Source organism: Capra hircus, chromosome 23 (genome assembly GCF_001704415.2).
Source record: "Capra hircus breed San Clemente chromosome 23, ASM170441v1, whole genome shotgun sequence".
Classification (NCBI taxonomy): domain Eukaryota; kingdom Metazoa; phylum Chordata; class Mammalia; order Artiodactyla; family Bovidae; genus Capra; species Capra hircus.
This window is the reverse complement of record NC_030830.1, coordinates 2,536,223-2,553,005: the sequence shown is the minus strand read 5'-3', so window position 1 is coordinate 2,553,005 and position 16,783 is coordinate 2,536,223. Positions and strand designations below refer to the sequence as shown.

At 45.2% G+C, this 16,783-nt stretch overlaps 1 protein-coding gene and 1 non-coding gene across 3 annotated transcripts in view; one reads left to right on the top strand and one right to left on the bottom strand.

Annotated features, from left to right (window-relative positions):
• Positions 1 to 16,783, bottom strand: part of DSP (desmoplakin) — a 43,817-nt gene that overhangs the window by 19,184 nt on the left and 7,850 nt on the right. For both annotated transcript variants that reach the window (XM_018038784.1, XM_018038785.1), the window contains exons 2-11: positions 12,442 to 12,544; positions 11,057 to 11,205; positions 9,391 to 9,565; positions 5,536 to 5,664; positions 4,594 to 4,644; positions 3,543 to 3,704; positions 2,711 to 2,815; positions 1,209 to 1,304; positions 767 to 892; positions 71 to 223 (exon numbers count right to left, since the gene is read on the bottom strand). In XM_018038784.1, the coding sequence (XP_017894273.1) occupies positions 71 to 223; positions 767 to 892; positions 1,209 to 1,304; positions 2,711 to 2,815; positions 3,543 to 3,704; positions 4,594 to 4,644; positions 5,536 to 5,664; positions 9,391 to 9,565; positions 11,057 to 11,205; positions 12,442 to 12,544 (1,249 nt within the window). The remainder of the gene's footprint in view (positions 1 to 70; positions 224 to 766; positions 893 to 1,208; positions 1,305 to 2,710; positions 2,816 to 3,542; positions 3,705 to 4,593; positions 4,645 to 5,535; positions 5,665 to 9,390; positions 9,566 to 11,056; positions 11,206 to 12,441; positions 12,545 to 16,783) is intronic.
• TRNAE-UUC lies at positions 1,518 to 1,590 on the top strand. The gene has a single exon. It is a non-coding gene; the product is annotated as a tRNA-Glu (tRNA).

The following is a 16,783-nucleotide window of genomic DNA, read 5'->3' as shown; positions in this document are numbered from 1 at the left end:
TCTCGATGGACAGAAATCCATCTATAGAGAAAGGGAAAACTTTGGCAGCATTCTGAGTAACAGCACACACCTGGTCCTGTTTGTAGTCGCAGAGGGCCCTGAGAATAATGGGCTTATGGCTTCTGTAGTCCGGGTTACGCGGTTTCAGCTGCACAATCTTCTTGGACTTGTTTACCAAGCTCTGCACCTGGCGCTTGTATTCAAGGATTTTCTCCCGTTCTCTCTGCAATTGCAAATAAAATCATCCTTGAACGTACATACTCTCTGAAAATTAGGTGAGATCTCGAAATGGCATTCCTAGAGCTATCAGGACAATACAAATTAGGCCCTGCTGCAATCGCACTAGCTGTAAAAAGCCACCCATTCATTTGTGTGCAGGGACCACGGGTGCCTTTCACAAGAAGCCACCACACAGGCAACACAGCCATGAATTAGGGGGGCAGGAAAGCATATCACTGTGTGAGAGGACTATGCTGATAACATGTGACGTACGCTTTTCCAAAGGGATCTTCATGTTAAGTCATCAGTGTTCTCTCCCGTTTTGTTTAGAGCAACGGCAACTACTGAAGCAGAAGTAATCTGCAACAGTAGCTAAGCGTGCAGAGAAATGTATTTGAGAAAAAGCCACTGAAAGTGAAGACAAGGTTTGCTTGAGCTTTGAGCATTCACTGCTCTGCAGAGCAACACAAATCCGAACAGCAGTCTGGATCCACTGGGGGGTGCGTTTATTTTATTCCCAGGAAAGGGCTTGCATCTGAGACTCTACCTCCAGCTCCTTGATCTGCTCCAGCAGGCGCTGCAGGGGCGTGTTCTTGTCACAAGGGTACTTCTTCCTGATGGAGTCTTGGAGACCCTTCAAGTAGGCTTCCGTCGACTGAGCCTCTTCAAAAAACTGTGAAGGACGGGAGCGACTCCACGTCAGTTAAAAGCAACTGAACACGCAGCATCACCTAATACTTCAACTTGCAGGAGTATCTTCCTTACGAGTCTATCTGACAGGTGGTTAAAGGCAAAGATGAGAGCAGAAACTTCCAGGTGCGCGAGACTATCTGAAAGATAGGTGACTTGTCTACGCTCCTCTAAGCTAAACCCCAACAAACAGTATTTATGCAGTATTGTAAATACTGTTGTCAGTGCTTTTTCAAACACATTCAAAAGAGAAGGCATCAAGACCCAAAGACAGTTAAACAGTTACTGAGGATAAAAACCTGAAAGTAGGCAGCGTTTTCTTTGAGATGAACATCAATGCATTTGGTGATCTGAAGAATCCAGCTCCACTGGGTCTGCAGGGTGTCCATGTAGGCCTGAAACGAGAGAACAGCAGCCATCTCTCCACCACCCAGCCGTAGAAAGGCATCCGTCAATCCACAGATAGGTGAGCATCAACGAGAAGTATAAAGCAGTTTTTAAAATTTAATTCCAAATCAAGTAAAGTTTTTTCTAAAAACTGAAACCAGAATTTCCCAACAGGAACCTTTTGGTATGGTAGAAATTAAATTTTAAGACCAGTTGGAAATTCCCTGGTGGTCCAGTGGTTAGGACTCAGCGCTTTCACTGCTGTGGCCCCACGTTCAATCCCTGGTCAGGGAACTAGGATCCTGTAAGCTGTGCAGTTAAAAAAAAGACCTAGTTTTAACAAATGGGTATCCTTACAAGTATTAGTTAAAATAGTCATCCAAATGACATAGCTCCTGACCAATCATAACAGACCAGTCAGAACAAGGATAAAGCAGGGGCATTAAGTCCTATTCCTGCTCAGCTGTTAGATCATGAGGAGCTTCAAGGAGAAATGGTGCAGGACCCTATGGTCCGTGCCCCCTACCCCCTCGCTCATGTCCTCAAACTGCCTCGTGTCTGTGGAAAAACTTTACCCAAACAATGAGCTTAATCAGAGAAGTGAGAAAATGCAGAAACAAAGGAATATGGTCCAACATGACTAAATATTAATAGTTTAGTCAATAAGCAAAGTTCCTCCTCAAGGGCTATATCCTGTGAGTTGTCCTGTACACACTGAAACCTCCACCAGGTGGAAGAGGTCATCTCCATGAGGACTAGACTGTCGGCATGACATAAGCTGCTGCAATTCTGAGAACTGGCCTCAAATAAATGGGAACAAACCGATCCTGAAACTAAAGGCTAACTGTACTTAAAAGCATCAGGACGACACCAATCATCACCGCAAGACTAACTTTGAGATGACTATCAGAGCTGACTGTGCTATTTCTGCAAATAGCCCCTCCCACCATCCATAAAAGCTCTTGCCCACTGATTGTAAGTAGAGGGAGTCAGCCTTTGGACAAGGAGTCTGCCTTGAGCACATCCCACAGATCACAGTCTAGGACCGAGGTCAGCAAACTACAGTTCAAGGGCCATATCCGGCCCACTACTTGCATTTATAAATAAAGTTTTATTGGCAAACAGCCACATTCATTCAGTTACATGTTGCTACAGTTGCTTTCACACTACAATGGCAGAGTTAATTTCAACAAAGACTAAATGGCTTGTCAGTCTAAAATATTATATTATTTGATTCTTTCCAGAAAAAGTTTGCCAATCCCTGGCCTAGGGTGTTGATAAATAAACTTGTCATGGCTTTGCAATGGGCAAAAACTACTCATTCGTATAGTCTTTTTTGTTTCTTGGATAGTCTTATTTTTTGAAAAGTATCCCTTTCTTCCCTTGATAAAAGTAAAAATCTCATGAAACTCACCTCAATTTTGTCTGAAGCTGGATGCTGATTGAGGACAAGTTGGTCACTCTCTTGTTTAAGCTTATTGAGCTCTTTCTCCTTAACCTCCAGCTGACTCATGCGTATCTGTGAACGAAAGAGAAGCAAATCCTCTAGAGCAAGTCACTGGCAGCTTTCCATCCCTCCCACCATCCTTAGAGGAATCAAATACAAAACTGCATCTTGGAATGTACAATGGCAGAGAACTGCGTGATGCGTTCCTCAAGAACTGCAGCATTTTTAAGACTAGAAAGGATGCCTGAGATCCAGTATGTGGCTGAGGCCAGACCAGTGACCCGTCTCATCCAAATGCACACAGGTGAAGTGACAGAGTCACAACACACACTTGTTGTGGTTCAGTCCCTAGGTCGTGTCCAGCTCTTTGTGACCCCATGGACTGTAGCCCACCAGGCTCCTCTGTCCATAGGATTCTCCAGGCAAGCATACTGGAGTGGGTTGCCATTTCCTTCTCCAAGGGATCTTCCCAACCCAGGGGTCGAACCCAGGTCTCCTGCATTGCAGGCAAATTCTTTACCACTGAGCCACCTGGGAAGCCCACAACACATACTGAGACTGTCTACTTCTCAGGTCTAAGCCACCACGTTCTTCGGTGTACACTAGGGGATATCTGACTGAACTGCCTCACTCCTCTGTCTTCTGAGATGCTAAGCACCGCACTGCCCGTCTTAAGTCACTGAAAAGCCTTCAGGAAGGAACGGTTTTTCACGATCTCTCCGCTGAGGCTGAATGACAGGCAGCCGACTGAATGATTACAAACGCGTCCATTGCCGACACGCGGCTCCCGGGGGCTTACCGAGAAGGCCTCCTGCTTCTGAGCGATGTTGGTGTTCCTGTCGCTCCAGTCGTACAGCAGCTCCTCCTCCTCGCAGTCGTTGATCCACATGATCTCGCGGGACGTGGCCTGGATGATGTTCTGCAGCTGCCGCAGGTGGTCCATCCTCTCGAAGGACGCTTTCTGCACAGGACGGTCAGAGCAGCGTTAGGACAAAGTGCAGATGGATGGTGCTCCCTGCAGACGCCACAGATAAACCCTGGCTGGTTCCTTTCACCAACAAAAATCCCAAGAAGCAGTCAAATGCTAATTTCTTGCATTCAGTGATCAGCTGGGAGATGGCAAGGACCCACCCAAACTTAGGAACAAGGGGACAATTTTAGATTCAATGAACTAGCTTGATCGGGATGGGTCTTGACTCATACATTGATGTTTGGTCTCACTAATTAGCCTTGGACCATAAAGAGAAAACAGATTCTTAAAAAGATAAATCAAGCTCTCTTTGCCCTCTCCAATGTCCCCGAAATTCAAAGTGTCATCACCTTGGAAAACAGCTGTGTCGCCACTAGCCATGTTATTTAAATAGTATCATTGCCAACAGGGAAACACTGGCAAAGTGAAGACAGGGTGACTCAAATAGGCAGAAGAATAGAAAGATCTCTTTTTACCAGTCAAGGAATTGATTCAGTTTGTCATAAAATGGTAAGGATGGTCTGGAAAACCTCTCTCTAAAGAAAACAAGTCTTATTTCTGCTTATATTTTGTAAAAAGGCTGCAGTTCACAAGTGGAAAAGCTTTATGTCTTTAACTGCAAGTATTTAACAAGGGCTATTGACGGGACCCTTCAACTTGCAAACAGAATAGCACTATCTTCAGAAAATATTCTTTTAAAATTCCCTTATAAAGAAAACACAGCAGCAGAAATGAAATCAGCACCTGTAAGTCCCTCATATACTTCCAGGTACTTCCAGAGTCCTTAAGGATAGTGCCAAGCAGGTGCTTTAATCCCCAGGTCCACATTTACAAGACTGAAATGCGCTGAACACAGAGCTTTCAGAATAAATCGTCTTACCAGTAGGTTTTCATACTCCTCCTCCAGCTGGTAGATTGCAGATTTCTCCCGCTAGAAGAAGACCAACAGCGAGTTAATTTAATTCCCCTTGAGGGTTTACATAGAAGAACAGCCCTTCTAAACCTCCTTCTGTCAAACACATACTAACTTCTGATTCCCCAGCAGCAAGAAGTAGCTGCTCTACGGAAACTTTTACCCACAAGGACTTTTCCCAGTTGGTCTGGAGGCAAAGTTCACTGGCTTGGTGGTGGCACCTCTACAAAGTTAAGGGCTCATCACTATCACTTACAGACTCGCTGTTACACAAACTTTTGAAAGTCTGAAAATATCACTTAGGACTCCTCAGAACTTAGAGAAAAGAGGGAGAGACCTGATCAGATACTCAAGTAGACAAAAGTAGGTTAAAAAAAAAAAAGAGCGGAAGAAGTAAGGACGATCATCTCGGGCTAAGAACAAAAGTCAGTGATGTAAATGGTACAAATGAACTTTATCAACGAAGCAGAAACAGACCCTATGTAGACTAACAGACTGGCTGCCAGTGGGGAGCGGGGTTGGGGGTGGACTGGGGGTTTCGATCAGCAGACATAAACTAGTATATATAGGATGGAAAACAACAAGTTCCTACTGTATAGCACAGGGAACTGTGTTCAATATCCTGCGATAAACCATCGTGGAAAAGAATATGAAAAATACTGCATACATGTATAACTAAATCACTTTGCTGTACAGAAGTTAACCACAACACTGTAAATCAACTATACTTCAATATTCAAAAAAATGCCTACAGGCCAAGATGAAAACAAACAAACAAACAAACAAATTCCCAGTCTGTTGGGGAAGAAATCTCGGACTCATGTTTGAGCCCACACTGCCTGGGATGTTGTAGCTACAGCAGCCTTCAGTACACTGCTGGGAGCCTCTGCCAAGAAGAGTTCCAAGTACCAGGTCGGCTTTGATCTTGTCCAGCTGCCAGCGGTAGTCCCCGATGGCGTTGTGGATGCTCCTGTGGCTGCTGATGTGCTGCTCCACCGAGGCCAGGTCCACGCCCCAGGTCATCATGTCCATCTCCGCCTGCCAAGGAGACAGAGGGCCCTTATTTCCAACTCCCTCCTCGACAGCACCCCCGGTGGCCAGGCGGCCACGGTGCATATGAAGCTTCCACTCAGATACAAATGAAGCTGTAACTAATCAACATTTTTGAAACCCCCCCAAAAAAAAGTTTGTAAAGGCTGCTGCTGCTGCTGCTGCTGCTAAGTCGATTCAGTCGTGTCCGACTCTGTGCGACCCCACAGATGGCAGCCCACCAGGCTCCCCCATCCCTGGGGTTCTCCAGGCAAGAACACTGGAGTGGGTTGCCATCTCCTTCTCCAGTGCATGAAAGTGAAAAGGGAAAGTGAAGTCGCTCAGTCGTGTCCGACTCCTAGCGACTCCATGGACTGCAGCCTACCAGGCTCCTCCGCCCATGGGGTTTTCCAGGCAAGAGTACTGGAGTGGGGTGCCATTGCCTTCTCCGTTGTAAAGGCTGCTGCTGCTGCTGCTAAGTTGCTTCAGTCGTGTCCAACTCTGTGCGACCCCATAGACGGCAGCCCACCAGGTTCCCCCGTCCCTGGGATTCTCCAGGCAAGAACACTGCAGTGGGTTGCCATTTTCTAAGGAATCCCAAACAGCTCGTGGGGGTTGCCCAATACAGTAAAAGCTGGGGGTTCCCTCAACTTATCTGCCCCCATCTCAAGATGGGCTGAGCAGAGATGATTCTGTAATGAGATCCTTAAAACCCAGACTGTGCGCACTGACGGAAAAAAAAAATCTACCTGTGTGTGTCCAAGTGACCTGTGTGTATACACAGCTGGGACTGTAAATCTATGTATGACACAGTGTGATAAGATACTGACAGAGGTTTCTATATTCACTTGTTTTTAAATGTGCATCAAAGATAGTTCATTAAGCTCAATCAAGTACTACTTCCCAAGCTTAACAGTTGACCTAAGACAATTTTTCATTGTTTATTTCTTTAACTTGTTTTGAGTAATGCAGTTGTTGACTCTTTAAATCCAGAAGTTAGCACTGCCTTTTGGGTTGCAAAACTCTCCATGGCCCATTTCAAACAGAAGTGACAATATATCTCCAACACCTTCAGTTCAATGAATACTGGCAATATTAAGATCATGGATTTATGTTAGCTTTCTAAAAAGTAAACCTAACTTTCTAATTTGCATCTCCATTACTTCAATTTCAGAGTACCAAATAATAAGAATCAAACATATTATTTCACAAGCTGCATACTGGGGCGAGTCTATCATCTCGTCTTTCTTTGGCATGAGCTCATGTAAATTGCCAAATCTCTCGGACACGGCGAGGGCAAACATTCCAGAACGGTATTGCAGCGGGAACAACACCCGCTGTTCTAAGCCCCATCCACGTTCTCATGTACTTGACGAGCCTTCAGAAAAGGCAGCCCACCAGACAACTGTAAGTTACCCAGGACTCTGACCTTGCCCTCCCATGGCTCCTTTCAACCTTAAAGCAAAGCAAGCGAGGGCACCGGGAAGTTAATGAAATGACCAACCCCGCCTTCATTACCAGCCAGGTGTGCAGTATCTGCCCTGCTCATCAGCAAAAACACAAATCAGGGAAACAAGACCCTGGCCCAGGAGTTGTGTGACTGTGTGCCGATTGTGCTGCTGGAGACACCTCTCCCTTATCAGCTGGCCCTGCGGCTCAGTCCCCCGGGAGTGACAGGAAGAATGCAGGCTTGGAGGAAGCAGGGATAGGAGGAAAGGGCTGGAGAACCTCAGAGCAAACCGGCAATAAGGGATAAAGCAGCTCACAGTTCCTTTGAAACCCCCATCATTATCATCTATTAGAAGACGCCCCCCCTTCCTCACCACAATGGAAAATTGAGTCCATGGGATAATGCTATTTTCAAATGCTCAAAATTTGAAAATGTGGAGCCTTGGGGCCTCCCTGGTGGTTCAGTGGTAAAGAATCTACCAGCCCCTGGGTTAGGAATATTCCCCAGGGAAGGAAATGGCAACCTACTCCAGTATTCTTGCCTGGGAATTCCCATGGACAGAGGAGTCTGTCGGACTACAGTCCATGGGGTCACAAAGAGTCCGACACGAGTTATCAACTAAACAAAAATGTTGAGCCTTGGCATACTTTTAAACTACTGTTTTAGCTTGAATATTCTATACCAAACTTTTCTAGAGGATACCATGCCAAGTCACTACAAAATTTATTGTACTGTAGGGATAGTGTAAACATTTTATTAATAAAATGCTATGTTTACAGATTAAAAAAAAAAAGTTACGCCTTTGCCACAAAAGATTCTCACAAAGCTACGCCCAACATGAATTCAGAAAGTGACGAAGTATGAGCTGTCATTTTATAGAACTGCGGTAGTGACTAAGAAGAAGTGAGGGAATCTGCCATTTTAGAAGTCATCTGGTTCAAAGGTTGTTTCCCCTAATGTCACTGATCCTCCCGACATAGTCCAGGCTCCAGGAGCTCTGCCCAGCTTTCTCTGCTGGCTCCATCCCGCAAGGACGGGCATGCCACCCCTCCCCACTCCTATCTGAGCATGGTTTTATTACAGCTCAAACCCAGCTATCAACCCCACACTGCTCTGCATAGAAAAGTGGCACTTGGGTGTGTATATATATCTTTTTTTCCTTAAATAATATTCCCTTTCAGGGCTATGGGACACAACGTTGAAACCCTCATTTTCTGGCATGGAGTCGACATATAGCAAATGCTTCAGAAACGTGTGTTCAAAAGATTTAAAGGGAGTTGGGAAACCTGCAAATAGGTTTGTATTTACGTTGCTGGAACTACAACTTTGCTCTTTTATAAGCCCCACCTTCTTGTGTTACAGAGTCTTTGTAAGACACGGGAGACAAGGTTAACTGAACAAATGAGTGAACGTTTAGTCCCATAAGCCCTCACACTTGCGAAAGAACACCCACAACAAAGATTGAGAAACTTCAGAACCACTGCCTAACTGGTCCAAGGACAAGTCATAAGACCACTATTTCTGACAACCTCAATCCCACCTCTGCACGACTGAGCATTCTGACACGCCCACCTTCTCAAGAGAAGGCTGATTCGTCAGGATCGGTTCTCACTATAAAATTCCCATCTACATTCCTCCTGCCACCTGTTCATTACAGCACCTAATTACTACATAAAACAACAAAACAATCATTAGCAGTGAAAAACCCTTTGTAGAAACTCCAGTTCTCGGGGCTCAGCACATCGGGTGCCAGCATCTCACTTTGCTCCCACATCAGTGATGTCACGCTTGCACAAGACGCCTGACACTTCAAAAATACAAGATGAAACAACCCATGAGCCCAAACTGGAAGATCCAGTCTCCCTGCCTGTCCAGCTCCTCCAATTCCTCAACATTTTAAATGAACCTCCACAACCTTCTCCTTCTTTCTCTTAAGGACCTCTCGGTAACACCTGATGAGCTCAGGGATGAAGTGTTTTTAGCCATGAACTCCCATAATAGATGTTCCTGTAAGAACTAGATTTTCACCTGTTAAATATTACTCGAGTGATAAAGTACGACTATAAAGCCATGAGGCTGGTTCCCTAAGCCACATGAGGAAGAAAAAAAAAAAAAATCCCCGGAAGTTTCATTTATTTCTAAATAAAAGCATTCATTCCAAAATAAAAGCACATGAGGAAAAGGAGAAAACAGCAAGAGGCCTGGGTCATCGCCCCGGCCGCCCCGGTTCACATGAGGGGCTGGGAGCTCTGAGCACCAACCTCCTCCCGCCGGAAGCTGCTTACCCTCTGCTGCCTCATCCACCCCAGACACTCGCTGGTGAGGCGCTTGGTGAATTCATCCCACCCGGAGCCACTCTGGCAGGTGTACCCTCCGCCGCCCTTGGAGCTGGCCCTGCGGACGCGGGGGGCGCTGATGGCTTTGTAGAGGGCTCGCATTTGCTCCTGCAGCTGCAGCAGCCTGAAAGGAGAGGGGAACCATCACGCCGCGGCAGGAAGACAGCCCCTGAAGACCCGTCCCGGGCAACCGTCCCCCTTTGGGTCAGTACAGGGACCACACGTGCTCTTTTTTTACGACCTCTCTTTTCTTTTATAGTTTTATTTATTTTGTCTGCGCTGGGTCTTCATTGCTGCAGGGCTTTTCTCTCGTTGCAGAGAGTAAGGGCTACTCTTCGTGACAACGTCGGGGCTTCTCACGGGCTCTAGGGCCCCCGGGCAGGCTTCACTAGCTGCAGCTCCCAGGATCCAGAGCACAGGCTCGGTAGCATCAGCACAGGCTTAGTTGCTCTGAGACATGCGGGATCTTTCCAGCTCAAACCCTCATCTCCCGCACTGGCAGGTGGATTCTTTACCACTGAGTCACCAGGGAAGCCCACAAATGTTTTATTTATAGGCTTTTTTTTTTTTACCTTAGTCACAGACAAAACCTTAAGTATTCTTCTGCTCCAGACCTGAAGCATCACAGCAAGGGTAACTGCCTTTGCCCAACCTGGTAGCATCTTGTACTTTTTCACGAGTTCCAGCCTGGGGATCTCCTAGGACCCCATGCTCTGAATACCATGATCACACAAAATCAGACTACACACCTCTGCATGAAACAGCATCTTCAACTCTATGAGTCTCATTTCTGTATGCAGTAAACTTAGCTGGGCTCTATTTTATTCATTCTTTTAAAAATATTTATTCACTTGGCTGCGGCGGGTCTCAGCTGCAGCACGCAGGACCGTCTATCTTCATTGCAGGGTGAACTCTTAGTTGGGGTATGTGGGCTCTAGTTCACTGAGGGATGCACCCCAGGCTCCCAGCAGTGGGAGCACCCAGTCTTAGCCACTGGGACACCAGAGAAGTCCTCAACTTAATCTCAGACTCAAAAGTCAACGACCGCGCCAAAGGCTTTTGTTGCCCCCTAAGTGGAAGCACGGTGAACACCTCACAGCAAACTCGACTCTTCAAAAGGAGCACACCCTCCTGGGCAGGTCTGCTTAATTCACTGCTCAGCAGCTTCGTGATTCCACAAAAGATGAAGGTAGTGGGTTTAGGTGATTTGTATTAGAGACCCAAAAATGGGGCGAAATTATCAAGCAAGGGAGCCTTTCCCGGAAAACGTCTGTGCTTCCCTCAAGGGAAGACCAGGGTCAGGGGACTGAGTGTAACTCCTACACCACGTCTGCACAACTCCTGCTGGTCTGCAGGCCCGCCTGCACCACGCTCGCTCTGTGGACAATACCTTTTTCCTTTCTCTCTTTTTTAAAAATGTCTCTTTGGCTTCGCTGTGGCTTAGCTGGGACTCGATATCTTCGTTGTGGCATCCAGGATGTTTTAGTCACGTGTGGGATCTTTAGTTGCAGCACGTGGGATCTAGTTCCCTGACCAGGGATCGAACCCCCGGGCCCCCCGAATTGGGAGTAGGGAAGTCTTAGCCACTGGACCGCCAGGGAAGTCCCTGCAATACCTTTTCTGATAAGCATCACAGGGCTGGCCCATCTGCCGCATCTCTCTGATCAAGCTATCGGTAATTTCCATCTGATCGTTGGCCTGGGCGAAACACTCATCCAGCTCTCTGCTCCGGGCCAGCTGAATTCCATCTCCATACTTCAGTTCCTGCAAGAAAGAAGTCACGTGAAGGGAGCACACGATACGGGAAAGAAAAGCTTCATGTGTGCTAACTGGAAGCGAAAGTTTCTGCTATAAACTTAAATAAGTTCCCCCCCTTATTCCACCTAACTGCAAAAAAATCTTTAAATGAAAATTATCTTATTAATTTGAAGAAACTGCCTGCAATGCAGGAGACCTGGTTCAATCCTCTGGAGAAGGGAATGGTTACCCATTCTTCTTGCCTGGGGAATTCCATGGAGAGAGGAGCCTGACAGGCTACAGTCCATGGGGTGGGACTTTCACTGTCACAAACCAAAATTGTAGACTGTTTTTTAAATTTTGAGAGGCCTTTAAAAGCATGTCCAAAGATTGCTAATCTCGCCCTTGCTTCAATGTTAAATGCCTATCTTTCTTATTTACACAAGCCATTCATCTAACTGGAATTCTGCTGTGGTAAGAGCCCTGTACCGTCACGCCAGATAAGGTCTTTTTTTTTTTTTTTAACACACAAACTGAGTTTTCCCTGCATCTTGTAGGAAATAACTTTTCAGTTCTTAAAAAGAAAGCTGTCTAGTTGGTTGCATTGATCTAATAACTGTCCTGGTTTTGATGATGAGTGATACTTAGTGAAATGCCACTTTTGGAGGGAGCTGAATGATGGGTACTCAGATAAAATCACGAATCTCTTGACTTCTACACCTATTTCAGTGAGATCCGATGCTATCTCAGTAACATCCAGGAGCATGAGGCCTTCCCCAATGTTACTATCTCCCCTCAATTTTTAATTGCTCATTTTCCCATACTTTGTAAACATTTCTATTGTAGAACTGTTCTCACAAGATGGTAGATTTTCCTGAAAAAATGACATTAAATTGATGGTGTACATCACAATCCATGACAACCCAGTGACATAAACACGTCAGGGTGCATCTCTAGGAAGAGAAAGTGTTACCAAATCACATAAACAACCACAGGTGATCGCAATCCCAAAAGGGTGGCAGTCCACAGAGCAAGCATTTGTTGAGAAAAAAGTGTGAAAACTAGTTCCCATGGTTCAATCAACACCGCAGGTAGGTGGGGAAGTGTGTTCTGAGACAAAGCATCGCTACATGCTAAGTATGTGAAGAAGGTGAGGGATGAGATTGCAGAGATCTATGAGTCTACATCAGTAGGAGCAAGCCCGGGAACAGAAGCAGCTGTGGTCGGCACTAGAGGGATTAGGGGGTTGGGAAGCGAGCTTACGGGCTGCACAATGAGCTCCGCCCTCATCAGGCAGTCGGAGCAGTTCTGCAGGAGCTCCTGGATGGTGTTCTGGTTCTGGTGCCTGGACATCGTTCCCGTTTGACTGAAGGAAAAACACAGAGAAGGCAGGTGGTAAATTTTTTTCAATTTTGAAAAACTGGAAACTTTCAGAAAAGATGCAAAAACCCTTCAGCCAGATCCCCCTCCCAGTTGCTCACATTGGCTGGGCCTCTGTCCCCCTCCCCCTTTGCTCACATTGGCTGGGTCTCTGTGTCCCCCTCCCCCTTTTCTGTGTGTGCTTCACAGGAGATGTGGGTTTGATCCCTGGGTCAGGAAAACCCCCTGGCAGTCCACTCCAGTGTTCTTGCCTGGGGAATTCCACGCACAGAGGAGCCTGGTGGGCTATAGTCCATGGGGTGGCAAAGAGATGGACACGACTGAGCAACTAAGCACAGCACGGGATCTAATCTGGATGAGTCGTGGAAATGCATTTCTAGCACCTTCTCTGTCACTCATCCGACGTCAATGCCATCAAAAGTCCCTCTGCAAGAGGGGGCTTCAGCCCAGAGCCGCAGGGCTTCCCTGACCAGTCTGTGAGGACACTTGTAGGAGAAGAAGGAAAAGCTTATTCTGCAAAACTGTTTTCTGCAATTACAGAAAAAGACGATAATGGTCAAGAAAAAACGGAGTGAAGAAAGCGATGGCAAATTTAAGTATCTTTAATGCAAAAACAAGGCACTTTTTTCCTTTCCAGATGATCGTGGAATATTATCCTGTATGACTGCTCAGCCACAGGTGTATTGCGAATGCAGCACTTTACTGGAAGAGAAGCAGCAGAAACCTTAAAACAAGGGTGGTGTCTAAGGAGAATGTTGTAGATATTCTACACTAAAAAAATACTTATTATTCATTTGTTTGGCTGTGTAAGGTCTTAACTGCGCATGTCAATTCCTAGTTGCGGCATTCCCAGGCAGGCATCGAACCTCCGCCCCCTGGGAGTGCAGTCTTAGCCACTGGACCACAAAGGAAGTCCTAGATATTCTACATTTTAAAGAAAGAAAGAAATTCAGTCTGTTCCAGATACAAATAAAGAGTCATCTATAATAAAACAAGTCTTTTTTTTTTTTAATTTGCCAAGGTGCCTTATGCCACAGCACAGCCCACTACAGCTTAGCTTAAGAGACATGTAAAGCCCATTAAATTATTACTGTTTAGGAAAGACTTCAAGAGTGTCCTACAAGAAACCTGAGCTCCTCCCAGCGTTCAAGGCACCAGTCAGCCCAGCCCAAGCTTTCAGATAAAACCGACGCCGGCTCAATCCTGGACTTTCTTTTATGTGTGTGTGTGTGTCGGGAAGGGTGTCCGTGCATTTTAAAGGAAGAATTTTACTGTTAAAAAAAAAAAAAAAGTTTGAAAAGCACAGGCTGTACTAGGCAGAGAGGGGGTAAGGTTACAAGAATGTGGGATGATCCCCTCCGCCTCTGATTCTGCCTCACTCACATTCGAGAGGCACTTTCTCTCGCTGCCACCCGTTGGCAGTCCGTCCCTGCCAGCTGGGCTCCCGACATGCCAGCACCGGCTGAGAGTGCGTGGGTGAAAAACCAGCTCCCCTGGGAACCGCTGCCAGGTGGGGCCGGGGCTGCTCCAGGCAGGCTGGGCACCGCCCACCCAACAAAACCAGGGCGGCCCACCCTCCCCGCATGAATGCCGCCCTTCTCCGCCTCCCACGCAGAATCAGGCAGGAGGCCTGGCACACCTCTGGGATTGCTGAGATATAAACAGGACTCTATCCCTTGTCAAAACCTGTGCAAAATTCCAATTGACTTAGAACACTTTCCAAAGGCACCTATTGTAATAGGAAGGAAAGACCTTCAGGAGACAGAGACTTGAAGAAGCACAGAAGCGTCATTGAGAAGCGAGGATGGGTAGGCAATTAGGGAGTCCTGTGAATTACATTTGTTTTCCTGGTTGAAGAGGCATGAGAGGAGCTTTCTTCTGAAACATTGGGTCATTCTGATACATGACTGGGTTCAGAGGGTGATTCCCACAAAGAATGCCAGTCCCTCCCACGAAGAGAGGGCATTCTCAGAGCAGTGCAAAGTCTGAGTTTCTTAAATGACTTAACAATGTGTGTGACTATAAAGACTAGCACAGGGGGTTCCTAGGCAGGTGCAGATGGGAACTCTGGGTGAGGGAAGGGCTTGGCCAAAATGTTCCCTGGGGTTTTTCCATATCATAAACAATTAAACTATTAAACATTAAAAAAGTAAAAAAGCAGCAGAGAGGCCAAACTTTCGAATGAAAGTCTCTAAGTGTATATATGCAAATCTTTTGGGGCCCACATGCCTCGGGCACGGGTCGAGACCATGCCCCCTGCAGCGGAGGCACAGAGTCCTAACCACTGGACGACCAGGCAAGTCCCTACACAGGTCTTTTTAAAGTGACTTTATGCCACTAGATTCCTTTGACAACAAAATTAACTCATCAGCTCTCTTTCCCCAACTACTAGAGCAGTTAGTTACACAACACTTAGAAATGAACTGTATCCAGGAAAAAGAGGAAAAGCAATTAAATGTTGGCTTAAAATATTATGAATTTGCACTTAAAAAAAAAGTAACTCCACAGTCTGTTAATAATACTAAAAAGAATTCTTCATGTTTTACTAAAAAATGTGCTTATGTTCACTATACACACCCTTGACAGCCGCTAAAACCCTCTGTGTGTGCCTTGGCATGTTAGGAAATAGATGAACAGCTGTCATGCACAAAAATCTAATCTCTTTAAAAGTATAAAAAAGAAAAATGAAAAGCTAAACTGTAAGCACAGTGTAATGAAGAACCCTTGGTACTGTGACTGGTCTTAGGACAGTATGAACTGATGAAGCAAATTTTCTCTTAGACACAACCTTTCAAGACTGGTCCTTAAAGCAAGACTTACAGCTCTCATCTGTCGTCTGTAAAATCTCACTTCAGTCTGAACATGCTTGGGAAACATCATCAAAATGAGACCGGAGGAAGGGAGACCCAGGCCCCCTGAGGTTTACTGATGAGGATAGAGAATCCACCTTCACATTTCAGCGGTCCTGTTTCCGCCCAGTGACAGACTCACACAAAACTGGCTTAAAAATCAAGGAGGCTGTGTCTGCTCAGAGGATTCTGACTCATCAGACACCCAGATGCTTCGCAAGGCTGGACCTTACGCAGAGGAGCCAGGAGAGCTTGCTTCAGGGAACACTGGTGGTTTTTTGTCATTCAAAATTTTTTAAGTCAAAAACATTTTTTCACATAACTTTAGATCTTTTCTAGTTAATATCTGAAATTTTTTAGATCCAGTTAACACATCTGTTAGGCTAGATTCTATCTAAAATCTCCTTAGCTCATTTGTTCTGTAACTTTATTTTATGAAGCCAACAAACGCATTACTCCTATTGAAAATAATTCAAAAGTCTACATTCTGTTTAAAGATAATAAAGTTTCCTCTTCATACAGTGCATTTTGGGAAAATGAGAAATTCCATCAGACAGGAAGAAATCACTTTTAAATAAATACTTATTTAACAAGCACATAAGGACTTTACAAATCCTTAGCCTCAAAGAAATTTTCAGAACTGGTACGAACTGGTGTTAGGGGTGTAGAGATTTTAAACCATGTTAGGAATGGAACTAAAGACGTCAAAAGTTCAATTTTTGAGTTTTATTTCAGTGACATGGAGGATGAAGGATGTCAATGCAAAAAAAAAAGAAAAAAAGAAAACTCATTTGGGTCAAATCAATAAAAAATAATTTTGATCAAAATTAATAGCTTGCCTTGAAAAAAATAATGCATGTCCTTAAAAGTCTTTAACATCTCTGAAATCCTGTTTTATCTTCAAACTCACAAAGACAAATGATTCATACAACAAAGGACCTGCCTACACTTTTTCTGAAAATCCTTCCTAAAAACTTGTTTAAACAAGTAAGGTTGCAGCAGGTTTACATAAAGCTCCCTTCATCAGAGGCTAAATGGAAAACATGGTCAGGATTTTCATCCAAGTGGGCCACATGAAAGCATGACCGGTATTATAGAGCTTTCTGTTTCACTACCTACAAATAACAGTCATTTCTTAAAAAAAAAAAAAAGATTCCAAAATTAACTGTGAAGTCATGAGTTTAACACTTTTCCCAAGATCATAGAAAAAAACACGAGAAAAATATTTCGAAAAGGGGCGTGCAACATTACAAGATTAAGACTTTTTTTTTAATACTTTGTTTTATAAAAGTCTTTTACAATCGTTCATGCTGTTCATTAGATACTTGACTGGTGCCCCCGACCCCGGATTTCTTGTGTATGTATTTTCTTTCCCA